This window comes from Coregonus clupeaformis, chromosome 26, assembly GCF_020615455.1.
Source record: "Coregonus clupeaformis isolate EN_2021a chromosome 26, ASM2061545v1, whole genome shotgun sequence".
In the NCBI taxonomy this organism is placed as follows: Eukaryota; Metazoa; Chordata; class Actinopteri; order Salmoniformes; family Salmonidae; genus Coregonus; species Coregonus clupeaformis.
The window spans coordinates 51288240-51315004 of record NC_059217.1 but is presented as its reverse complement, the minus strand read 5'-3'; the positions used below and the strand labels follow the sequence as shown (position 1 = coordinate 51315004).

The window sequence follows — 26765 nt, the reverse complement described above, 5'->3', positions numbered from 1 at the left end:
TAGCTATATTTAGTTGTATATAATCTTTTCACTTTCACTTAAAGATGCACTATGCTGAAATTGTTCCACCATTTCCTGGTTGCTAAAATTCTAATAGTTTGCTTAATTTCAGTTTATGTGACAAAACAAGCAAGTACAGTGTAGAGAATCATTGTTCCATCCAAACCGCTGTGATATATATTTTCCATAACCAAATATATTGTATTTTCAGCTGCTTGAAACACCCAAAACCACTCATTCCTTTTAATTTACAGTGTTAAATAACACTAACATGTAAGATTTTATTTTTGGGTGAACAAATGTTTCATTTTGCCATTATAATAAGGTTGGTAGCAACATGGAAAATCATCGTGGAACTCTGTTGCAGCTCAAGTCGACTACAAAATCCACAATGCAATGCTCTCTCAATGGGCTGGCTAGCTAGCTAGCGAACGTAGCTACACACAGTAATACCAAAACAATATCAGCATGTAATGTAGCTAGTTAGCTGTAAAATCAACTAAACAAACTGCACCATCAATTTATTAGTCTACAATCTCACCATGTTCAACCTGCAGATCGATGTGCCTCACAGAGTAGAGTCTGACATTCGCAACGGCAGATATACTTTTGAGGAGATGGGAAACGTTGCCCATGCTAAGTCAATGGGCCGCGCGGTGCATTCTGGGCGATTCTGGGACAAGGAGCGATCTCCTTCAAGGAGTGAACGGGAGTCTATTGGGAGCTAGCTCAAAAAACCCAACATTAGCATGAATTTCGTCAACAAGAAGTACACCATTACAAATCTTTGCCAAGATGTGAGAAAATTAACTTGTTCTCTGTAGCATCGTATAGCTTTGGAATCGTGACATTACGTACTTCAGAGGAAAATGTCCTGGCCGATGACCCGAGTTATGACATCGGCCAGCATTGAAATCTGACATGTATGATAGACATTTTCGCGATCTAAAAGTCGTATTCCTGTGAACTTCCAGTGTAGTGAGAGCAACGTTACTACAGTGCTACGTCATACCGGACAGATTTCTGCCTGCTTGAACGCCAATAACTCAGATATACATGAAAACATGAAATAACCCAGGGAATCGATAGAACATCATTCAGAGATGCACAAAAAAACAATATAACATTCAAAATGGGTGAATCTTTACCTTTTAGAACGGGAAGCACAGAAACAGAGCACTTAGAACAGAACAACCTCTTTTTAGACTAGGCTTACCCTGGCGTGACGTTTTGATAACCGTGTAAATCTCTCTCGGACAAGGTGACTTTTATCAATATATTTGGCTCTATTTACTCTCAGATTCTAAAATGCTAATTAGCATCAAAGTAGACGTCATGCAAAACTACAAATTCCTGCACATCATCTCTAGCTGACACCTTTGCTAACAGGTATTGTGTCAATTTAAAACTTGCACAAAACAGTTCACAGAATTCCATTTAAAGAAATGTTGCCAATTTATTCATTTCTACATTTAGCTAACATTATAGTTAATCCAGAGATTCTTGTATTTCTTTACGATAACCACATTAGCAGCTAATTAGCATTTCATTTTGGGGGGGGGTAAATACATTGATAAAAGTCACCTTGTCCTAGAGAGATTTACACGGTTATCAAAATGTCACGCCAGGGTAAGCCTACACAAAACACAGCCCTTATTTTAAGTGTTTCTAAAATCCCCTATGGGAAAAATGAATGGTGGGAAAATGATTGGAACCATTTCCCTGTTTGACCGCTAGGTTTTATGGGTATTATGACTCATACTGTGGTACTCTATTGGGTGCTATTTGGGATTGAGACTCATTTTAGTCCTGTGTTGCTCAGTTGGTAGAGCATGGTGCTTGCAGCGCCAGGGTTGTGGGTTTTAAAATGTATGCACTCACTACTGTAAGTCGTTCTGGATAAGAGCGTCTGCTAATTAACATCCTACTGAAAGAGCTAGAACTAGAAAAAGTGGCGGTAACAGTGGTTATACACATCCAGTACCAATCAGTTATAATAAAGGAGTAATGTCAGTAAATCCCAAACTACAGTAAAGACAAACCCATGTGTTTGACATTCGCCATGTAGATTGGACTTGTCGAAATCTGACACAAACACAGGCCCCTCACCATGCAATTTATTGAATATGTACCCTTTTGTTTTTGTTTTGACTTTTCATTTATGTTATTAATGAGAAAACTATTACTTGTCTTTGTTTCTTAGCCAGGGTTGTTATTCAGTGTTGTTATTCTGGTGGACTTCATTTATTTACTCTAATTCCAATAATTGATGCAATCTCCATGAATAACTCTGCTCTTCATAAAAAACGACAACAGACGGACGGCATCCCTGTTATTTGGTATTTTATTCCATTAAAAACCTGAGAAGACTTCAAAGGCTGTGGAAAAAGAAACGACTGAATTAATTAACAATATGGAGTGAATGTGTACACAGCCGTCTAAATTTGCAAATTACTGTTTACTTGGAATAAGACACTTATCAGAGCAGTGCAGACATCATTGCACACCTCAAAAGAAGTTGAAAAAAACTACTGTCTGTTTACACAGGAAAAAGAAAATGCATTTCTCCTTAAAATAAAAATGATCCCCCCTTCATAGGAATTTTCAGTTCACAAAGGCAAGCAGCCAGGTTCGGAAATTACTTTTTTTATGTTTTGCTTTTCAATATTTTGTCTGCCTGAGTTTACCACCATTTGTTGTAGGTATTGTGTAACAAGTACTAAATGAGGAGAACGGAATTTATTATTTGTATGATGTACCTCTCAATATCAATTAACTATTCAATATGTATGACAGGTCTATCTCTTTAGAAGTTGCTTTTGTTAATGATTTGTCCTGAACTTCACCTCACAGTCCAAACCAGTTGACTTCTAGACACTCAACCACTGTCTATTCATTCTCTTCAATAATACCTCAAACAACTCCTCTTAGAAAACGCTTTGCTCTGAAACAATATTCTTTATAATGACAATGAATAAAAAAATGTTCTTAGAAAATGGCTGAAGAAGAGGCCCTGGTTAGGGACAGAAGCCACTTTAAATGGTAATTGTTCCACCTTGCTCCTGTATGAAAGCTTTCACAGTCGAGCAGCAGTGGAGTAAACGAAACCAATGCAGGCAGACATCCCCCCTAAGCATACATTCTCCCCAGCTCTGAGCAGCACATCCTCAATATTATATTCACTTTTGAAGAGTACTTGTCACAAGGCTTTCCCTCTTCTTTAAAACAATAAACTGGTGTTAGTGCATGGTGTTGTTATAAAAGTCTAATTCCCCATCATTCTCTTAACGTAGGGGTTTGACGTCTGAACGTATTTGAATAATGGATCATGAATAGAAAATGACCCTTGTCACCCCGCGAGCAAATTAGTAAAGGAGTTTGCAGCTTGTCAAGGAGATGGATGGCCAATGCCCAGCCTTCTCCGAGTCTGAATACGCTGTGTCGATTCACTTCAGAGTCAGAGAGGTAAATACACAACGTATAAGACGTTATGAGGAGGAGGAGATATTAGAACAATCAAACAATGCCAAGTGATCTATAGATGAAGGATGTTGGATGAAAATGATGTTGAACGTTGAGTTCCTTAAACCTCCTACCTTGTTACATCTTCAGTTGTCCTTTTTCTTTCGCTCCTTGGATATAGTGGTGGGAGCAGGAAGTGCTGGTCAGTTCAGGTAATTAAAATCATTGACGTCCCCTCTTTTAGCTCCCTGAGAACTGGAACCCAGACAATACCTAGCAATATGAGGCCATTTTTATTTCTTAAAGCAAGGTAACTTGTCCAATATTATACCTGTGTTTTGGTGCGACGTTCCGGCACACTCCAGCTTTACATTTCTGGGTTACTACACCCGTCTCACTTTCAGCAAGTGATCTGAGTGGCGCAGTGGTCTAAGGCACTGCATCGCTGTGCCTACTAGAGATCCTGGTTCAAATCCAGGCTCTGTTGTAGCCGGCCACGACTGGGAGACCCATTGGGCCGCACACAATTGGCCCAGTGTCGTCCAGGGTAGGGGAGGGAATGGCCGGCAGGGATGTAGCTCAGTTGGTAGAGCATGGCGTTTGCAACGCCAGGGTTGTGGGTTTGATTCCCATGGGGGGCCAGTATAAAAAAATAAATTGTATGCACTCACTAACTGTAAGTCGCTCTGGATAAGAGCGTCTGCTAAATGACTAAAATCTGGTTGTATTATTCTGGTGATGAGCAGGCTATCTCAGCTTTAAAACAGAGACGATTCAGAGGGGAGGATCATGGACAGATGATAGTAGTGGAAATAGTGAAAGTCGAATGCATTTGCTCTGGTTACACACATATGTAGTAAATTATAGTTGAATGACCACATTGTGTCTGATATCAAGATTTTAATGACCAATCTCAAATCAAATCAAACTTTATTTGTCACATGCGCCGAATGCAACAGGTGTAGACCTTACAGTGAAATGCTTACTTACAAGCCCTTAACCAACAATGCAGTTTTAAGAAAAATGTGTTAAGAAAGTATTTACTAAATAAACTGAAGTAAAAATAACATTTTTTTAAAAACATAGAAAAAGAAAAAATAATTAAAGAGCTGCAGTAAAATAACAGTAGGGAGGCTATATACAGGGGGTACCGGTACAGAGTCAATGTGTAATAACAGTAGGGAGGCTATATACAGGGGGTACCGGTACAGAGTCAATGTGTAATAACAGTAGGGAGGCTATATACAGGGGGTACCGGTACAGAGTCAATGTGTAATAACAGTAGGGAGGCTATATACAGGGGGTACCGGGACAGAGTCAATGGGAAATAACAGTAGGGAGGCTATATACAGGGGGTACCGGTACAGAGCCAATGTGAAATAACAGTAGGGAGGCTATATACAGGGGGTACCGGTACAGAGTCAATGTGCGGGGGCACAGGTTAGTCGAGGTAATTGAGGTAATATGTACATGTAGATAGAGGTAAAGTGACTATGCATAGATAATAAACAGAGAATAGCAGCAGCGCAAAAATGGGGAAGGGGGTAGAAGCTGTTAAGAAGCCTTTTGGACCTAGACTTGGCGCTCCGGTACCGCTTGCCGTGCGGTAGCAGAAAGAACAGTCTATGACTAGGGTGGCTGGAGTCTTTGGCAATTTTGAGGGCCTTCCTCTGACACCGCCTGGTATATAGGTCCTGGATGGCAGGAAGTTTGGCCCCAGTGATGTACTGGGCTGTACGCACTACCCTCTGTAGCTCCTTACGGTCGGATGCCGAACAGTTGCCATACCAGGCGGTGATGCAACCGGTCAGGATGCTCTTGAGCTGTTGAACTTTTTGAGGATCTGGGGACCCATGCCAAATCTTTTCAGTCTCCTGAGGGGGAAAAGGTGTTGTTGTGCCCTCTTCACGACTGACTTCCATTATGTTACAGGATTATGATAAAAGGGGTTCATAATGTTCTACCAGGGACAGATAAACACCTAGAGTATGTCAGTCAAATCCAATCTACACTATGGAAATAAACCATGCAGTTACCTTGGCCCTAAAGAGTAAAAATCAAACAACACAAAAAATGCTGCAGTCCAAGAAATCCGTTCATCTGACTTTTAAAATATATATATTTTTTTTTGAATGAAAGCTAGTCCTTGATTCCCATCTCACATTTTGGCTTACAAACACCTTAGCGAACCTTGCTCTTCGTTGATGGTAGGCAGGGGGGGGGATGAGAAATTTCATAAATCAACGTTTACCACCAGGCTGCGAGCCATTGGCTGATGATTCACTGCTGCATCTCCTATGATTCTCAAATGGAACACAGCAGCATGTGGAATAACAGCCAGCTGATTGGCACCTCGTCGGCTCGGCTCTCTGGGGCTGCTCTGATTGCATAGCACACCAATATGACATTATTGTTTTTCCTACATGGCTTAGGGCTGCGTCCAAAACGGCACCCTATTCCTTATAAGTACACTACTTTTGACCAAGGCCCATGGTGGTGTACTATGTAGGGAATAGGGGTGCCGTTTGGGACGCGGAAAAAAGAATAGATGCGGCTTCATCTATTTTATTATGCCTGAACATTACAGATTATAAGTATTATAGACCCGCTGAGTAATATATGATTCTCACTTCAAGCCCATGGTGAACCTAAAGTGCAAAGTAGATTTAAAATAGCCCCTTAGGGTATTTATGAAGTGATGTCTGTCTTCCCTCAGTGAATAGGACGTTATCCTAGAGATGTTGTTGGTGTCTTTATGAAGTGGTGTCTGTCTTCCCTCAGTGAATAGGACGTTATCCTAGAGATGTTGTTGGTGTCTTTATGAAGTGGTGTCTGTCTTCCCTCAGTGAATAGGACGTTATCATAGAGATGTTGTTGGTGTCTTTATGAAGTGGTGTCTGTCTTCCCTCAGTGAATAGGACGTTATCCTAGAGATGTTGTTGGTGTCTTTATGAAGTGGTGTCTGTCTTCCCTCAGTGAATAGGACGTTATCATAGAGATGTTGTTGGTGTCTTTATGAAGTGGTGTCTGTCTTCCCTCAGTGAATAGGACGTTATCATAGAGATGTTGTTGGTGTCTTTATGAAGTGGTGTCTGTCTTCCCTCTGAATAGGACGTTATCATAGAGATGTTGTTGGTGTCTTTATGAAGTGATGTCTGTCTTCCCTCAGTGAATAGGACGTTATCATAGAGATGTTGTTGGTGTCTTTATGAAGTGATGTCTGTCTTCCCTCAGTGAATAGGACGTTATCATAGAGATGTTGTTGGTGTCTTTATGAAGTGATGTCTGTCTTCCCTCAGTGAATAGGGACGTTATCATAGAGATGTTGTTGGTGTCTTTATGAAGTGATGTCTGTCTTCCCTCAGTGAATAGGACGTTATCATAGAGATGTTGTTGGTGTCTTTATGAAGTGATGTCTGTCTTCCCTCAGTGAATAGGACGTTATCATAGAGATGTTGTTGGTGTCTTTATGAAGTGGTGTCTGTCTTCCCTCAGTGAATAGGACGTTATCATAGAGATGTTGTTGGTGTCTTTATGAAGTGATGTCTGTCTTCCCTCAGTGAATAGGACGTTATCATAGAGATGTTGTTGGTGTCTTTATGAAGTGATGTCTGTCTTCCCTCAGTGAATAGGACGTTATCATAGAGATGTTGTTGGTGTCTTTATGAAGTGGTGTCTGTCTTCCCTCAGTGAATAGGACGTTATCATAGAGATGTTGTTGGTGTCTTTATGAAGTGGTGTCTGTCTTCCCTCAGTGAATAGGACGTTATCATAGAGATGTTGTTGGTGTCTTTATGAAGTGGTGTCTGTCTTCCCTCAGTGAATAGGACGTTATCATAGAGATGTTGTTGGTGTCTTTATGAAGTGGTGTCTGTCTTCCCTCAGTGAATAGGACGTTATCATAGAGATGTTGTTGGTGTCTTTATAGTGAGCACCTCAGTGCGGGTCTGAAACAGACCGCAGGCCAGAATACAGAGTCTGATGCCGGTGACGTCATGCAGCACAGGACGAGCCATGGATTCTCTGAGCTCACAGTTTCCTAACACAACAAAAGACAACACACAGCATGTTTCTTGATCCTGACATTTGGTTTGTGACGTTTTTGTCCTCAAGCTTGGCTAACAGCTGCTGCCTTTACATTACGGCTGTCCTAGTATAGATGCCACCCAAAAAAATGTAGGTAGCCAAGCGGGTAAGAGCGTTGTGCCAGTAACCGAAAGGTCGCTTGTTCGAATCCACGAGCCGACTAGGTGAAAAATCTGTCGATGTGCCCTTGAGCAAGGCACTTAACCCTAATTGCTCCTGTAAGTCGCTCTGGATAAGAGCGTCTGCTAAATGACTACAAATGTAAATAAATAAAGACAGACAGAGGTTAGTGTAGTCCAGGATTTGAGAGATGGTATAAGACATTTGTGACGTTTTTCTGAATGATAAAGTTGTCTGAAATTGCTTAAATTGTGAAGGGGTCGTATATACATGTAACTGTATTTGGAAGAAGTGTTGAGGTTAGGGGAGGAAGATAGATCAGTAGAAGTGTTGATGTTAGGGGAGGAAGACAGATCAGTAGAAGTGTTGAGGTTAGGGGAGGAAGCGAATCAATAGAAGTGTTGAGGTTAGGGGAGGAAGACAGATCAGTAGAAGTGTTGAGGTTAGGGGAGGAAGGCAGATCAGTAGAAGTGTTGAGGTTAGGGGAGGCAGGCAGATCAGTAGTAGTGTTGAGGTTAGGGGAGGAAGACAGATCAGTAGAAGTGTTGAGATTAGGGGAGGCAGACAGATCAGTAGAAGTGTTGAGGTTAGGGGAGGCAGACAGATCAGTAGAAGTGTTGAGGTTAGGGGAGGAAGACAGATCAGTAGAAGTGTTGAGGTTAGGGGAGGCAGACAGATCAGTAGAAGTGTTGAGGTTAGGGGAGGAAGGCAGATCAGTAGAAGTGTTGAGGTTAGGGGAGGAAGACAGATCAGTAGAAGTGTTGAGGTTAGGGGAGGCAGACAGATCAGTAGAAGTGTTGAGGTTAGGGGAGGCAGACAGATCAGTAGAAGTGTTGAGGTTAGGGGAGGAAGACAGATCAGTAGAAGTGTTGAGGTTAGGGGAGGAAGCGAATCAATAGAAGTGTTGAGGTTAGGGGAGGCAGACAGATCAGTAGAAGTGTTGAGGTTAGGGGAGGCAGACAGATCAGTAGAAGTGTTGAGGTTAGGGGAGGAAGCGAATCAATAGAAGTGTTGAGGTTAGGGGAGGAAGACAGATCAGAAGAAGTGTTGATGTTAGGGGAGGAAGACAGATCAGTAGAAGTGTTGAGGTTAGGGGAGGAAGACAGATCAGTAGAAGTGTTGAGGTTAGGGGAGGAAGGCAGATCAGTAGAAGTGTTGAGGTTAGGGGAGGAAGACAGATCAGTAGAAGTGTTGAGGTTAGGGGAGGAAGGCAGATCAGTAGAAGTGTTGAGGTTAGGGGAGGCAGACAGATCAGTAGAAGTGTTGAGGTTAGGGGAGGCAGACAGATCAGTAGAAGTGTTGAGGTTAGGGGAGGAAGACAGATCAGTAGAAGTGTTGAGGTTAGGGGAGGAAGGCAGATCAGTAGAAGTGTTGAGGTTAGGGGAGGAAGACAGATCAGTAGAAGTGTTGAGGTTAGGGGAGGCAGACAGATCAGTAGAAGTGTTGATGTTAGGGGAGGAAGACAGATCAGTAGAAGTGTTGAGGTTAGGGGAGGCAGACAGATCAGTAGAAGTGTTGATGTTAGGGGAGGAAGGCAGATCAGTAGAAGTGTTGAGGTTAGGGGAGGAAGGCAGATCAGTAGAAGTGTTGAGGTTAGGGGAGGAAGCGAATCAATAGAAGTGTTGAGGTTAGGGGCAGAAGACAGATGAAACAGTGAAGTGAGGGAGCGCTGGTCTTAGGCCATGTGTGTAGTGTTACAGTAATGTTTGATAGTTAGTGCCTTGGGCTAAACAGAAAAAGGTATTGGGGTCAATGGTTTTCATGCAGTCTCTGGAGCAATGGAGTAGCCTAGCCATTTTTATTGGCCCCTCCCCTGTGGAATGTTCTAATGTTCTGTCCTCTGGTGCATTATCTTCATCAGGATGGATGGAATACTAGCAGAGACCCTACATTCAATGTTTTTTTCATTATATTTTTATCAAACCACTCAATTTCATCATACATTCGTTTTTTTTTTTTTTTCAGAGTTGCATACAAAAGTAAAAATACATTATAGCACTGAAACAATGTAGTTACAGTGGATGTTACTGTCCCTGCTTTTGTTTCAATGGAGTCTGAATCTGGAGTCTTTTTTTTTATTTTTTACTGTGAGGTGAAATGAACTCCAGCAGAAAACAAGGGATAGCAGGAGGATTCTGACTTCTTACACTGGAGAAAACACCTTCTGTTTCTGGCATCGTTTCTTTCTATGTTGTCGTTGATCCTCCAGTGACAGTGTGTTGACAAGGAGACTGCACTCAGCGCGCCAAAACAAGAACTTACCGACAGAAACGGAAACATTAACACAAGCCTCCAACATATACCTACCTCTGTGATTTAAAAAAAAAAGGGAGTTACTGTCAACTGAAAAAGCCTTTTTGCCGTTAACGTGTATTACCCAAAACGGTACTGTGTATGGCTGTAAAAATGACAGTGAAGTCAACATCAAGAACTAGACACATACCTCTGGCTTACTGAATCCTAAACAAGTCAGTGTTCTTTCATGTTTTTCGTTGACACACTGTATGGTTTCCTTTTCCAACACACTGATATAGATAAATTATCCATGATTAGCAGTGAAATCTTTCCGTGAAAGCTTTAACCTTTTCAGGACAACCCCTGGACGGACAGCCGCTGAGTATAAATAGGACAGAGTTCATTATTCAAGGGAGGTTTTAGTGAAAAATTCATACTTGCTCCCTGAGGAGACACTGTACCGCCTCAAAATGAAAAAAACCTTTAAAGTGAACATACGTGTGGGGGCCTGAAGTAGTCCGCCCCTCATATTAATCATGTTACCACACAATGTATTCTACACTCCTAGAAAAGAAGGGTGCTATCTAGAACCAGTACAGAATTGTTCTACTCAGCTATGCGTTTGAGAGGTGTGTGTGTGTGTGTGTGTGTGTGTGTGTGTGTGTGTGTGTGTGTGTGTGTGTGTGTGTGTGTGGCCTCACCTTATGGATTATACATTTAAGTAGCCCTGAATTGCTTGCCAATATTTTGCCCACAAGTCTTTGACATTTTACTGTAGGTCATTGTTTCGGTTCGAGAATATAAGTCCGGGTAAATTGGAAGTCTCGTTACTGCAGATGGATTTACTTCAGGACACAAATGAATAAACCCGGCAGTAGATGGTTGCTTATGTCTTGTCATCCCTCCTTGGCGATGTGGTGTTAAAGATTATACAGTGTCTCAGATCTCTCATGTACTGAGATGATGACACCGGCGTTGGCAACTTGCTTTCTGCCTGCCAGTTAACAGTTGAAAGATGGACTCTGTTGATGCCATTGGATCCACTTACTATTAAAAATATATATATATATATTTATTTCACCTTTATTTAACCAGGTAAGCCAGTTGAGAACAAGTTCTCATTTACAACTGCGACCTGGCCAAGATAAAGCAAAGCAGTGCGATAAAAACAACAACACAGAGTTACATATGGGGTAAAACAAAACATAAAGTCAAAAAATACAACAGAAAATATATATACAGTGTGTTCAAATGTAGTAAGTTATGGAGGTAAGGCAATAAATAGGCCATAGTGCAAAATAATTACAATTTCATATTAACACTGGAGTGATAGATGTGCACGAGATGATGTGCAAATAGAGATACTGGGGTGCAAATTAGCAAAATGAATAACAATATGGGGATGAGGTAGTTGGGTGGGCTAATTTCAGATGGGCTGTGTACAGGTGCAGTGATCGGTAAGGAGCTCTGACAACTGATGCTTAACGTTATCTGCCTGGCCGCTGAGCCAATAACAATAATATATGGCTAAGGGAAGAAGGAACTAATCATTAACGACTGCAAGATATACAGCATATGCAGTGGCACATTGTTTATCCCCCCCCACACCCCTCTCTCCTCCATGGAAATGCATTGAAGGTACAGATTGCTCAGAGGAGAGAAGCACTTCAATGTTTATTTGATTCATTCTTGTTTTCCATAATAATTGGGGGCAATGGGTCAGTCTGATAAATGCTTGTTACATGTATAGAATGTAACCAGTCTAACACACGGCTTGTAGCTAGCTAGCTGTCCTTTTGTAAAGGGCTATTTTCATTTGAATCATATACTGACCGTACAATAACCTTATATACTATGGGTACTATGGTTCAACAACTACTGCACATCCAGGTGGACACATTGGTCCATTTACCTTCTACAGGCCCAAAGTATGTCAGCCACTGCATTTTCTATGCATGTTCCTACCCAGAATAATAATAATATGCCATTTAGCAGACGCTTTTATCCAAAGCGACTTACAGTCATGCGTGCATACATTTTTGTGTATGGGTGGTCCCAGGGATCGAACCCACTACCTTGGCGTTACAAGCGCCGTGCTCTACCAGCTGAGCTACAGAGGACCACAACAGAACAGATCTATAGGTTAAATCTCACTCCATCTAACTATTTCATCTACTTTCTAGAAAAGTTTACTACCTTCTCCATTTTACATAAATCTTCAGTCGCCTAAATCTAAGAAATATGGATAATTTCAGACATCTACTTAAAAGCTGCAATGAATTTTAAAGGAAAGAACAGGTTTTAGCTCCCCCCCCCGGTAAATATGAATTTATGAGTTACTTCTCTGTAGCTACACACCTACACAATATAATCGCTGTTCTTGGCCAAGATGAAAACGGTGTGGCTGAGGTGGAAGACTGCTCCTCCGGTGTAGCACCCTCTGTCATTACGACGATCAGTGCTGATTGCTGATTGTTCTGTTGTTTGCTGGTCCGTTTCAGCCCGTGCTGAGCCTGCATCCAAAATGGCACCCTGTTCCCTACATAGTGCACTACTTTTGACCAGAGCCCTATGGACCCTAGTAAAAAAAAAATAGTGCACTATGTAGGGAATAGGGTGCCATTTTGGGATGCGGATTGTGCGTTTGGGCAGCGCTGATTGTGTTGACGCTGACAGCCCCCAGATCACCGTCCGTCCGTCCGTCCTCAAGGTCGTCTCACATAATGAAGGAGATCAATCAGTACCATCACCATGACAACACAGATGAAACAACAAAGTCAAGGGGCACCACGGGATGGAATAAAAACAGCTTGGCCCAAAACTGTTGCTTCTGTTTGTATCGATAGAAATCAGAGTTATAGAGTATAATATTATATAATAACATGCCATTTAGCAGACGCTTTTATCCAAAGCGACTTACAGTCATGTGTGCATACATTTTTACGTATGGGTGGTCGCGGGGATCGAACCCACTACCCTGGCGTTACAAGCGCCGCGCTCTACCAATTAAGCTACAGAGTATGCCTTGCATTACGCTGTCAGACTTTAGAAAGAAAGAATATCTGCGGAGCAGTATGCCTTTTCCACAAATGTATGCTGTCGGACTTGGAAAGTAAAATGTGGATGGAATAAAAAAAAGATTTGCCCATAACTGACTAATTGATTATTTTGTAGTTGATAGAAATCCTAGCTACAGGGCAGAACAGTAGGTGTGACTTTATCCCATTTCTATGAGGAAGTAGAAGGAGAGGACAATGGAACAGCACGGATGGACGATAGATACTGAATTTACATTCAATTAAAGTCTATACATTGTCCCTGGGGGTGTTTATGTCGAGAAAAAAAGCAGTCTCTGCAATCCAGCAACATGTATTTAATCAACACTAACAAAAAGAGCGAAACAAGTGTTTGACACGGGGTGTTCAGGGGGATCCTTGAACACTTTGCCCTATCTTTTCTCCTTTGTTATTTGGGTGTTCTAATCTCAGCCCAGTCAATAATATTCTTTGTTGTCTGAAATTGTGTGTAAAAAAAAAAAAAAAAAAGACAGACCTTCTCCTTTGTTGAAAGTACCGGTCTGCAACTTTTCTGTTCTCGACTCCCAGATAAAGTAATCATTAGATGTTGTTTTCTGCCTGCAATTACTTTCAGTTACAATGGGTCAACTACAAGAGAACAGGAGAGGGAGAGATGGAGCGGACAAGGGTAGATGGATTGCAGGAGTGGAACAGTATGGGTCCCTGAAGTGCTGATAAATACGTACTCAGCTCAGGGACTGGCCATTGTGTGACGAGGAACCGTGGTGAATGCATGAAATGAAATTAGCCTGGAGTATATACGACCTTTTTTCCTCCTTATCTCAGATGTCTGTTTTAAGGAGCCCATTCGTTACCTGCTGTTGAAAAGTAGAATGACAGAGAAAAGGACAATGCCATCCTCACCAATGCGGTCTTATCTCTGAGAGCTGGGCCGGTGAAATCCCTAACTAAGTCACTGTGTTAAACACCATTCATAACATTATCTTAGATATTTTACGATGTTATCACAATTCCTCTTCTTCAAGTACTATTATATTACTTGACCGTCACATACACTATAATGGCTATGGATTTTCCTGAATAGCCATGTATTTGATCATACTTTCACTGGGGTTACAGTCAGAGGCTCTGACAATCATCATGTCCAATCTGACCTGCTGGTTGATAATGAGAGGGAAACCCCCTACACAGCCATGTTGACCTCCCTGACCCATCAGCCAAACCTCCTACACAGCCATGTTGACCTCCCTGACCCATCAGCCAAACGTTCTACACAGCCATGTTGACCTCCCTGACCCATCAGCCAAACCTTCTACACAGCCATGTTGACCTCCCTGACCCATCAGCCAAACCTTCTACACAGCCATGTTGACCTCCCTGACCCATCAGCCAAACGTTCTACACGGCCATGTTGACCTCCCTGACCCATCAGCCAAACCTTCTACACGGCCATGTTGACCTCCCTGACCCATCAGCCAAACCTTCTACACGGCCATGTTGACCTCCCTGACCCATCAGCCAAATCTCCTACACAGCCATGTTGACCTCCCTGACCCATCAGCCAAATCTCCTACAGGGCTATGTTGACCTCCCTGACCCATTAGCCAAACCTTCTACACAGCCATGTTGACCTCCCTGACCCATCAGCCAAACGTTCTACAGGGCTATGTTGACCTCCCTGACCCATCAGCCAAACGTTCTACAGGGCCATGTTGACCTCCCTGACCCATCAGCCAAACGTTCTACAGGGCCATGTTGACCTCCCTGACCCATCAGCCAAACGTTCTACAGGGCCATGTTGACCTCCCTGACCCATCAGCCAAACGTTCTACAGGGCTATGTTGACCTCCCTGACCCATCAGCCAAACGTTCTACAGGGCTATGTTGACCTCCCTGACCCATCAGCCAAACGTTCTACAGGGCTATGTTGACCTCCCTGACCCATCAGCCAAACGTTCTACAGGGCTATGTTGACCTCCCTGACCCATCAGCCAAACATTCTACAGGGCCATGTTGACCTCCCCGACACATCAGCAAAGCCCTGTCACCCTTTATTGCCCTTCCTGAGATTATACCCTTCCTTATCTTCTGATAAAAGTAAAGAAAAACTAAATAAAATTGGGTTGGCTGCAAATAACTGGGGTAATCTCCATAGTAACCAACTCTGAAGGCTCTGGTTGGCTAGCTATATACTGCTGAATGGGAAATGTAAAGGTTTACATACAGGAGGCTGCTGTGACTGTTTTTACCGTGGCATTTCAGTGATTACCCTGCCTGTTTACATGCCAGGGGAAACATGGGATATGCCTGTCTGTCTTTTAAGTTTGTAATTCCATAAATATATCATGAAAGAATATGCATCCCATCTCTGAAACTATCAATCACTCATGAGATGGGTCTGGGGCTGAAATATGAATGTTGAGAGAGTGCTGAGGAAATGAAACACATCCAGGGAGCGCGATGCAATCTGTGGCTCTTTTTCTCTGATTCTGGTGTCAAATGAAGCATGGTCCTCTTACTCAAATGATGCTTGTGACTGGGTCTGTAACGAAAAATGGCATATGTCCCTTTTGTCTAGCGCCTATGTGGTTAAATAGTCCCAATATTATTAATGGCCAACCATTCGCCTATCCTGATGTACAGTTGGAGTGGGTGTTGAGGCAATGGAAGGTGATGAAGTCTTGGTACTTACAAACTACATTATTTCTCTCTCGCTCTTTTTTTTTTTTTTTGTGCATGTCTTAATTGTGAACATGTTCCAGATTTAACCAGCTATGATGGTAAACATCCATGTATTTGTGCAGGACTTAATAGTGAACCTGTTCAAGATATAACCAGCTATGATGGTAAACATCCTTGTATTTGGGCATGTCTTAATTGTGAACCGCTTCCAGAGGTTGATAATGGCGCCGGAGGAGATGGCTGCCGTTTTACGGGCTCCTAACCAGTTGTGCTATTATCAGTGTTTTTTGTAAATAATGTTTCTGCTACCGACTCTTACGACCGAAAATAGCTTCTGGCTATCAGGACAGCGATTACTCACCTCGTACTGGACGAATACTTTTTCTTCAACCAGTCGGACGCAAAGGATTTACCTCAGACACCCGACAAGGCCCAAATCCACGTCATTCGCAGGAGAAAGAGACGGAGATATCGGGGACATAGGTCGGGGTGCCTTGTAAGGATCCGATGGCGAGTGGGTTTTCTGCCTCTTCCATCAGTCCTATTAGCCAACGTACAATCATTGGAAAACAAAATAGACGACCTAAGATCAAGAATATCCTACCAACGGGACATTACAAACTGTAATATCTTATGTTTCACAGAGTCGTGGCTGAATGACGACATGGATAACATACAGCTGGCGGGATATACGCTGCATCGGCAAGATAGAACAGCTGCCTCCGGTAAGACAAGGGGTGGCGGTCTGTGTATATTTGTAAACAACAGCAGGTGCACGAAATCTAATATTAAGGAAGTCTCAAGGTTTTGCTCGCCTGAGGTAGAGTATCTCATGATAAGCTGTAGAACACACTATTTACCAAGAGAAATCTGAACTGAATCTGATCTATCCTCCTGAATCCTGCTTACAAGCAAAAACTAAAGCAGGAAGCACAAGTGACTCAGTCAATAAAGAAGTGGTCAGATGATGCAGTTGCTAAGCTACAGGACTGTTTTGCTAAAACAGACTGGAACATGTTCTGGGATTCTTCCGATGGCATTGAGGAGTACACCACATCAGTCACTGGCTTCATCAATAAGTGCATCGATGACGTCGTCCCCACAGTGACCGTACGTTCATACCCCAACAAGAAACCATGGATTACATCCAACATCCGCACTGAGCTAAAGGGTAGAGCTGCCATTTTAAGGAGTGGGACTCTAACCAGGACGCTTATAAGAAATCCCGCTATGCCCTCCGACGAACCATCAAACAGGCAAAGAGTCAATACAGGACTAAGATTGAATTGTACTACACCGGCTCCGACGCTCGTCATATGTGGCAGGGTTTGCAAACTATTACAGACTACAAAGGGAAGCACAGCCGCGACATGCCCAGTGACACAAGCCTACAAGACAAGCTAAATCACTTCTATGCTCGCTTCGAGGCAAGCAGCACTGAAGCATGCAAGAGAGCATCAGCTGTTCCGGACGACTGTGTGATCACGCTCTCCGTAGCCGATGTGAGTAAGACTTTTAAGCAGGTCAACATTCACAAGTCCGCAGGGCCAGACGGATTACCAGGACGTGTACTCCGAGCATCCGCTCACCAACTGACAAGTGTCTTCACTGATATTTTCAACCTGTCCCTGACAGAGTCTGTAATACCAACATGTTTCAAGACGACCACCATAGTTCCTGTGCCCAAGAACACTAAGGTAACCTGCCTAAAGGACTACAGACCCGTAGCACTGATGTCTGTAGCCATGAAGTACTTTGAAAGGCTGGTCATGGCTCACATCAACACCATTATCCCAGAAACCCTAGACCCACTCCTATTTGCATACCGCCCCAACAGATCCACAGATGATGCAATCTCTAGTGCACTCCACACTGCCCTTTCCCACATGGACAAAAGGAACACCTACATGAGAATACTATTCATAGACTACAGCTCAGCGTTCAACACCATAGTGCCCTCAAAGCTCATCACTAAGCTAAGGACCCTGGGACTAAACACCTCCCTCTGCAACTGGATCCTGGACTTCCTAATGGGCCGCCCCCAGGTGGTAAGGATAGGTAACAACACATCTGCCACGCTGATCCTCAACATGGGGGCCCCTCAGGGGTGCGTGCTCAGTCCCCTCCTGAACTCCCTGTTCAACCATGACTTCATGGCCAGGCACGACTCCAACACCATCATTAAGTTTGCAGACGACACAACAGTGGTAGGCCTGATCACCAACAATGATGAGACAGCCTATAGGGAGGAGGTTGGAGACCTGGCCGTGTGGTGCCAGGATAACATCCTCTCCCTCAACGTTAACAAGACAAAGGAGATGATAGTGGACTACAGGAAAAGAAGGACCGAGCACGCCCCCATTCTCATCGACTGGGCTGTAGTGGAGCAGGTTGAGAGCTTCAAGTTCCTTGGTGTCCACATCACCAACAAACGATCATGGTCCAAACACACTAAGACAGTTGTGAACAGGGCACGACAAAGCCTATTCCCCCTCAGGAGACTGAAAAGATTTGGCATGGGTCCTCAGATCATCAAAAAGTTATACAGCTGCACTACAGAGGGTAGTGCGTACGGCCCAGTTCATCACTGGGGCCAAACTTCCTGCCATCCAGGACCTCTATACCAGGCGGTGTCAGAGGAAGGCCCTAATAATTGTCAAAGACTCCAGCCACCCTAGTCATAGACTGTTCTCTCTTCTACCGCACAGCAAGCGGTCCCAGAGCACCAAGTCTAGGTCCAAAAGGCTTCTTAACAGCTTCTACCCCCAAGCCATAAGACTCCTGAACAGCTAATCAAATGGCTACCCAGACTATTTGCATTGTCCCCCCTCTTTTACGCTGCTGCTACTCTCTGTTTATTATCTATGCATAGTCACTTTAACTATACCTACATGTACATATTACCTCAATTACCTTGACTAACCGGTGACCCTGCACATTGGCTCTTTACCGGTACCCCCTGTATATAGCCTCCCTACTGTTATTTTTACTGTTATTTTACTGCTTAAATTTTTTACTTACAGTATCTATTGTTTACTTAACACTTATTTTTCTTAAAACTGCATTGATGGTTAAGGGCTTGTGAGCATTTCACTGTAAGGTATTCTGCGCATGTGACAAATAAGATTTGATTTGATTTAACCAGCTATGGTGGTAAACATCCTTGTATTTGTGCAGGTTTTAATAGTGAACCTCTTCCAGATTTAACCATCTATGATGGTAAACATCTTTGCATTTGTGCAGGTCTTAATTGTGACCGGCCGGCTTGATTCAGACTTATGTAGCAAAATTTGAAATTGTGTTTTTTCATTGGATAAAAGTAGAGACTCAGAGCTAAAAAATTGTATATCATACACAACAGTTGAGGAAAAATGGGAAAGTAATTCTGCTTTGAAAGTTGATAAACTTGTAACCTCACTTTTGAGAAAATTGCCTTTGAAGGTTTTGGTACACCTACTGGAGAGCTCTTCTTTGTCTCCACCCATTCAGCATTGTTCACACCCCCTTAAGCTATAGCCCCGCCCGTAAACTCGGAGCGTTGTCAGATTGTCCGTTCGTAAATTCAGAGCGTTTCGCTCTCGGAGCTTCAAAGCGCACGCTCTGGCCGAGGAGTAGGGTTGATCCGAGCGCTGTGTCTTAACAACAGCAGTCACGCACCCAAGCTAACATTGGCTAGCTTGCTATATACTTCCAGACACAAATGAGAGAACACTCTGACCATTTTATTAGCCCTAGCAGTGCTGGTTAGGCTGTTTTTTATGTTATCCAGAGCGTTGGTGACTGCAACTGTGCTGCTGGCAACAATTGAGTTACGCTTTTTTGCCAACATTTACTGACAGCGGCCATATTCATCAGTTATTCTGCGCTCTGGCACAATCAGACGAGAGTGCTCTGAAATCGGGAGTAGATAGCCAGAGAGAATTTACCAGCTACTTCTATCAACAGTTGTCGCATTGACATCATGAACATTCTATTGAAATGGTTACTTGCGTAGTGGAGTCTTTTGTTAAGACATGTAGTTAGCTAGCTAGCTAGCTAAACAATGAACCATAATCCCAACTCATGACGTTACTACCCTGCATGAATCTGCAGGTAGCTAACCAACCAAGTTCAATGTTAGCTAGCTAACATTGGGCTATAACTAGCAAAGCAAATGGCTCTGAGATATAAATAATAAGATAATACACGTAACGTTAGCTAGCGAGCCAGCCAGCTAACGTTAGCTTGCTAGCTAACAGTATACTTTAACTTGAAATGAAAACAGTTTTCTGTAAAAATTAGAAATGTGTAATATCTAAAAATGTAGCTACCTAGACTATCTGACCCGTATACATGGATGAACGCTTCTCCCTCTCTGTCACAGATGCCATGGTTGCCCTTAGTTTGAAGATGTAATCCGGAGACAGGTGTTTTCTCCATCTCCTTAGCTATCATACTCTAATTCTACTGATTTCAAAACTCGGTCCTCCAGAAAGTGGAGAGCAACACTTATGCAGTTCTACTAAGCGATATATATATTTTTAAAGCCGTGTTAGACAGGATTACCTAGACATACTGACCAGCTCAAATAGACTGAAACGTGCTGTATGGCAAACCAATCCGAACTCATGTCCAGCCCACACATTATCTCAGCCAATCATGGCTAGCGGGAAGGTTGCTGTCTTTTTCTGTGTCTAAACCAACTAGGCTCGTTATTTAACAATTGTATTCATATTTACAGATGGAATACAAGTTTGTTATTAAGGCACATGAAAGTTCACATGTTCTAGAAGGCATTTCTGCCAAAAAACGCATTTTGATTTAAAAAAAAAGTAGTGACCCGCGACATAAGCCTAGTTTCCTGAAACGAGTCACAATTGTTAACCTGTTCCAGATTTAACCAGCTATGGTGGTAAACATCCTTGTATTCGCTTGGGAAAGGTATATGATTATCAGACTCAACCCCCTAACGTTGATGTCAGCGACCCCCAAGGAAATCAAATTAGCATTTTTAATATTTTTTTATCATCATAACATTTTGTCAGTTTAAGCTAGAGATATCTGTTTGTTTTGCATTGGATGCGTCTCAATCCAACACATCCGCCCAATGTCGTACTTCCGCGTCTGTGGTGAAAGCTGACAGAGCTATGGCGGTGTTCGTCAGACCATGAGACGTCCCGAAAATCGGTCTTCTCACAAAATCAACTGTACCGTCCGAACAGTTTAGCAAACTACAAACTATTATGACACCTCTATGGAAATATGAGACTCTCAAGACACGGTGGTGTTCTCCTTTTGGATCTGCGACCCCCGAAAGCGTCTTGGGACTTGTCTGAAGTCTGTACAGTCGATCTGCCAACTTCTGTCTGTAGCGTCCGAACAGTTTGGGACTTAAAACAATCCCTTTTATCTTAGTAGAACCCACTGAACACCCTCTGACCAGAACACCCACTGATCAGAACACCCACTGACCAGAACACCCACTGACCAGAGCACCCTCTGACCAGAACACCCACTGATCAGAACACCCTCTGACCAGAACACCCCCTGATCAGAGCACCCTCTGACCAGAACACCCACTGACCAGAAACACCCTCTGACCTGAGCTGTCATCAAGGTCAGTCAAGCAATGTGTCCCAAATGGCACCTTATTCCCTACATAGTGCACTACTTTTGACCAGAGCTGCTATTAAAAGTAGTGCACTATAAAGGGAATAGGGTACTATTTGGGACGCAGCCCTGGTCCTTGTTGAGTGGAAACTGATACAGACTGCATCCTCTTTGAGCTGTTTAATGTGAAATATCACAAACAGACACAGCAGTACTCCTCTGGCAGTCGGCACGGCAGCAATGACTTCACCCAGGGAAAGCACTGCAGCACCAAGTACTTTTCACACGTATGATGTAATTACAGACAAGTTCACCTTTCTTTGTACTTATCACTCGTGTTTTGAGGGGATAAGCTAGAGGCTTTGTTGTGTGTGTGTGTGTGTGTGTGTGTGTGTGTGTGTGTGTGTGTGTGTGTGTGTGTGTGTGTGTGTGTGTGTGTGTGTGTGTGTGTGTGTGTGTGTGTGTGTGTGTGTGAGTGTCTGTGAGTACTGAATAATAGGTCCTCATTTAATGTTGTTGTTTTCCCTTCAGAAAAAGAAGAACAATACCTTGGAAAAAGACAACTACAACAGCGAAAATGCTGCTATCAAATGATTGACTCAGGGGAATAGTAAGGACTTGGCCTTATTGCGCTTGCTCAGTGAGCTGCATCATCGTTTCCCTTAATGAAGTTAGTGACCCTCTGAAAGGTGATACATTCACTGCTCAGGAGATGTTTTCACTCAGACTCAGAGGCTGGGAGGCTGAGCAGACCAACATGGAGAGGTTTAGAGCCGTATTCAACCTGTATTGATGAAGCGTTACATGTTGTGTGCTACAAATTTAAAGGTACTTTCCGATTGAGCCGACATATGCAGTGTTTACCGTGAATGCAGTCTCCGCTAACACGGGAACATTGCCTTTAAATTTCAATCACTCTATAACGCTGAACTTCAGCGATACAGGTTGAATCCAGCCCTAGATTCCAGATCTGACTCCATGCACCAGGGGACTCCATGTATCTCCTGGCAATTAGTATGAATCTACACATTTTTCACCAGTTCATGGTCATTATAAGCAGGTTGGCTTTTGTTATATTCAATAAATTGTAGCTCAATTGGTAGAGCATGGCGCTTCTAACGCCAGGGTAGTGGGTTCGTTCCCCGGGACCACCCAAACGTAAAAATGTATGCACACATGACTGTAAATCGCTTTGGATAAAAGCATCTGCTAAATGACATATTATTATTATATAGCTCCTCATTTAAAGAATGCAATTAAGTATTGCAAACAAATAGGATTTTGGAGTTTTGGTTGGATATCAGTAATCACCCCCCAAAAAGTTAGATTTTGTAGTTGGAATGGAACATTAATACAATAACTTCACTGTTTTAAATTTGAGCTGACTAGGGAATTTAATTAAAAAGAGCATGCTCAACTTGTTATGTGGGGATCTCACATCCATAGACACAGACAAAGACCTAGGACCATTCAATTATTGATAGCATTGTTACTCATGCCTATATGTGAAATTATTTCTATGAGACAGCTTGAAACAGAGACATGGAGGACTGATTTGATGTTTTAGCAAGGACCTCTCCTCTATTCCTCTTTGTGTGTCTCAGAAACATAACACTGTGAGCTCCTGTTTGCCGTGGTGCATACTGTGAGCTCCTGTTTGCCGTGGTGCATACTGTGGGCTCCTGTTTGCCGTGGTGCATACTGTGGGCTCCTGTTTGCCGTGGTGCATACTGTGGGCTCCTGTTTGCCGTGGTGCATACTGTGGGCTCCTGTTTGCCGTGGTGCATACTGTGGGCTCCTGTTTGCCGTGGTGCATACTGTGGGCTCCTGTTTGCCGTGGTGCATACTGTGGGCTCCTGTTTGCCGTGGTGCATACTGTTTTTGTAATAACCAGAGTTGACAGGTTTTATTGCTGGGGCTCAAAGCTGAGCCCTCCTTCTCTTCCTGGACTAATTTCACATGTGATGTCAGCCAGAGCATAATGAGATAAGATATTTGGAGTGCCTTGCTTTCTCCTCCCTGCTTTCTCCTCCCTGCTTTCTCCTCCCTGCTTTCTCCTCCCTGCTTTCTCCTCGCTGATTTCTCCTCCCTGCTTTCTCCTCCCTGATTTCTCCTCCCTGCTTTCTCCTCCCTGCTTTCTCCTCCCTGCTTTCTCCTCCCTGCTTTCTCCTCCCTGCTTTCTCCTCCCTGCTTTCTCCTCGCTGATTTCTCCTCCCTGCTTTCTCCTCCCTGCTTTCTCCTCCCTGCTTTCTCCTCCCTGCTTTCTCCTCCCTGCTTTCTCCTCCCTGCTTTCTCCTCCCTGCTTTCTCCTCCCTGCTTTCTCCTCGCTGATTTCTCCTCCCTGCTTTCTCCTCCCTGATTTCTCCTCCCTGCTTTCTCCTCCCTGCTTTCTCCTCCCTGCTTTCTCCTCCCTGCTTTCTCCTCCCTGCTTTCTTCTCGCTGATTTCTCCTCCCTGCTTTCTTCTCGCTGATTTCTCCTCCCTGCTTTCTCCTCGCTAATTTCTCCTCCCTGCTTTCTCCTCCCTGCTTTCTCCTCCCTGCTTTCTCCTCCCTGCTTTCTCCTCGCTGATTTCTCCTCCCTGCTTTCTTCTCGCTGATTTCTCCTCCCTGCTTTCTTCTCGCTGATTTCTCCTCCCTGCTTTCTCCTCGCTGATTTCTCCTCCCTGCTTTCTCCTCCCTGCTTTCTCCTCCCTGCTTTCTCCTCCCTGCTTTCTCCTCGCTGATTTCTCATCCCTGCTTTTTCCTCCCTGCTTTCTCCTTGCTGATTTCTCCTCCCTGCTTTCTCCTCCCTGCTTTCTCCTCGCTGATTTCTCCTCCCTGCTTTCTCCTCCCTGCTTTCTCCTCCCTGCTTTCTCCTCCCTGCTTTCTCCTTCCTGCTTTCTCCTCCCTGCTTTCTCCTCCCTGCTTTCTCCTCCCTGCTTTCTCCTCCCTGCTTTCTCCTCCCTGCTTTCTTCTCGCTGATTTCTCCTCCCTGCTTTCTCCTCACTGATTTCTCCTCCCTGCTTTCTCCTCCCTGCTTTCTCCTCCCTGCTTTCTCCTCCCTGCTTTCTCCTCGCTGATTTCTCCTCCCTGCTTTCTTCTCGCTGATTTCTCCTCCCTGCTTTCTCCTCGCTGATTTCTCCTCCCTGCTTTCTCCTCCCTGCTTTCTCCTCCCTGCTTTCTCCTCCCTGCTTTCTCCTCCCTGCTTTCTCCTCGCTGATTTCTCCTCCCTGCTTTCTCCTCCCTGCTTTCTCCTCCCTGATTTCTCCCTCCCCAAATGCAAATACAGTCTATCACTCATAACTATACTCATTGTACCTTTCATGTCAAATATGCTAACAAGAATCCTAACAAGAATCCTAAGAAGCGTGGATTTGTGTGTTTTTGTGATGTTCACATGTTTGAGTTACTGTAATTGAGCAAGGTGTGCCGTGGTGACAGTGATAAAAAATAAATATAATGGCTTGGGATGTTCATTAAATATTTAATACAGTCAAGCCAATCTCCGACACCAACAACAGAGACAGTTCTTCACCAACTTTAAATAATCTACTGGGAATTCATTGTCTATTGTAGGTAAACACAAGGAACCAAGGGAATACCAATGGGAATGAAATATTATTCTGCTGTTTTTCTCCTTATGGGATGAATCAAACATTTATTACCGCCTTTTATTTCTCTAACAAGTTGACATTTACAAGTCACTTTCAGATCAACATCTAACAGGTTGACATTTACAGGTCACCTTCAGATCAACATCTAACAGGTTGACATTTACAGGTCACCTTCAGATCAACATCCCACTTTATTATTTTAACGTTGCAATTTGTTTTGTTGTTGTTTGTTTTTCTTAATAATAATGTAATAAGATTATTGTCCCCTCTCTAACTCGAAGAAGCCCCACCACTACAATGTCCTTGTCTAAATCCCTTTAATAACAGAAAAATGGCGCGTTTCAACGCTTTAACTGAGCTCATCATTCTCTTCTTGTCTTTGTCTTCTTCTACTCTCTTTTGTTGAATGTCTTTGGTGCTGCAGCAGTGGTGGAGGTGAACCTGGCCAAGGCCCTGGCGGAAGCCTCGGAGACGTGCACCCAGGAATGTCTGATCCTGGGCCACTCCGACAGCTGCTGGATGCCCCACGCCCTGGTGACCCAGTTCCAGTCTCCGTCCAACACGGGTACCCTGCCTACCCTGCCTACGCTGCCCTCCTTTGGCTTCCAGCACCAGCAGAGCTCCTCCTGGGCCAGGGGAGCCAAGACGGACGGGCGTCAGTGCCATACCCTGGGCAGGTCTACGCCCAAAGACGATCTGGCTAAAGGGATGAACCGGCCGCAGTTCTACAACACTCTGGAAAGACACTGCAGCAGCAAGAGCAAGGAGTCTGACCCCGTCAAGGTCATCCCTCTGGCCAGCTTTTCCTCGTCTTCGTCGGGCCAGCAGACCCCAGCCACCGGAGGATCCTCTGCCATCTTACATGAGCATCAGCTGTAAGGGGCCAGAGTAACACCAACCAGTTTGTCTAATGTGTCTTCATGTATCTACAGTGACTTGCGAAAGTATTCACCTCCCCTTGGCATTTTTTTCTATTTTGTTGCCTTACAACCTGGAATTAAAATTGAAAACTTGAGCGTGCATAACTATTCACCCCCCCAAAGTCAATACTTTGTAGAGCCACCTTTTGCAGCAATTACAGCTGCAAGTCTCTTGAGGTATATCTCTATAAGCTTGGCAAAACTACTCCAGCTCTCCTTCAAGTTGGATGGGTTCCGCTGGTGTACAGCAATCTTTAAGTCATACCACAGATTCTCAATTGGATTGAGGTCTGGGCTTTGACTATTTAAATGTTTCCCCTTAAACCACTTGATTGTTGCTTTAGCAGTATGCTTAGGGTCATTGTCCTGCTGGAAGGTGAACTTCCGTCCCAGTCTCAAATCTCTGGAAGACTGAAAAAGGTTTCCCTCAAGAATTTCTGTATTTAGCACCATCCATCATTCCTTCAATTCTGACCAGTTTCCCAGTCCCTGCCGATGAAAAACATGCCCACAGCATGACGCTGCCACCACCATGCTTCACTGTGGGGATGGTGTTCTCGGGGTGATGAGAGGTGTTGGGTTTGTGCCAGACATAGCGTTTTCCTTGATGGCCAAAAGGCTCAATTTTAGTCTCATCTGACCAGAGTACCTTCTTCCATATGTTTGGGGAGTCTCCCACATGCCTTTTGGCGAACACCAAACGTGTTTGCTTATTTTTTTCTTTAAGCAATGGCTTTTTTCTGGCCACTCTTCCGTAAAGCCCAGCTCTGTGGAGTGTACGGCTTAAACTGGTCCTACGGACAGATACTCCTTCAGGGTTATCTTTGGTGTCTTTGTTGCATCTCTGATTAATGCCCTCCTTGCCTGGTCCGTGAGTTTTGGTGGGCGGCCCTCTCTTGGCAGGTTTGTTGTGGTGCCATATTCTTTCCATTTTTTAATAATGGATTTAATGGTGCTCCGTGGGATGTTCAAAGTTTCAGATAGTTTTTTATAACCCAACCCTGATCTGTACTTCTCCACAACTTTGTCCCTGACCTGTT

At 43.7% G+C, this 26765-nt stretch overlaps 1 protein-coding gene across 2 annotated transcripts in view; it reads left to right on the top strand.

The window, feature by feature from the left end:
- The window catches only part of LOC121538486 (protocadherin-11 X-linked), a 285313-nt gene extending 259519 nt beyond the window's left edge, over positions 1-25794 (top strand). For both annotated transcript variants that reach the window (XM_041846553.2, XM_041846544.2), the window contains one exon: positions 25230-25794. In XM_041846553.2, coding sequence (XP_041702487.2) covers positions 25230-25684 — 455 coding nt within the window. In that variant the 3' untranslated portion in view covers positions 25685-25794. The remainder of the gene's footprint in view (positions 1-25229) is intronic.
- The last annotated feature ends 971 nt before the right edge of the window (positions 25795-26765 follow it).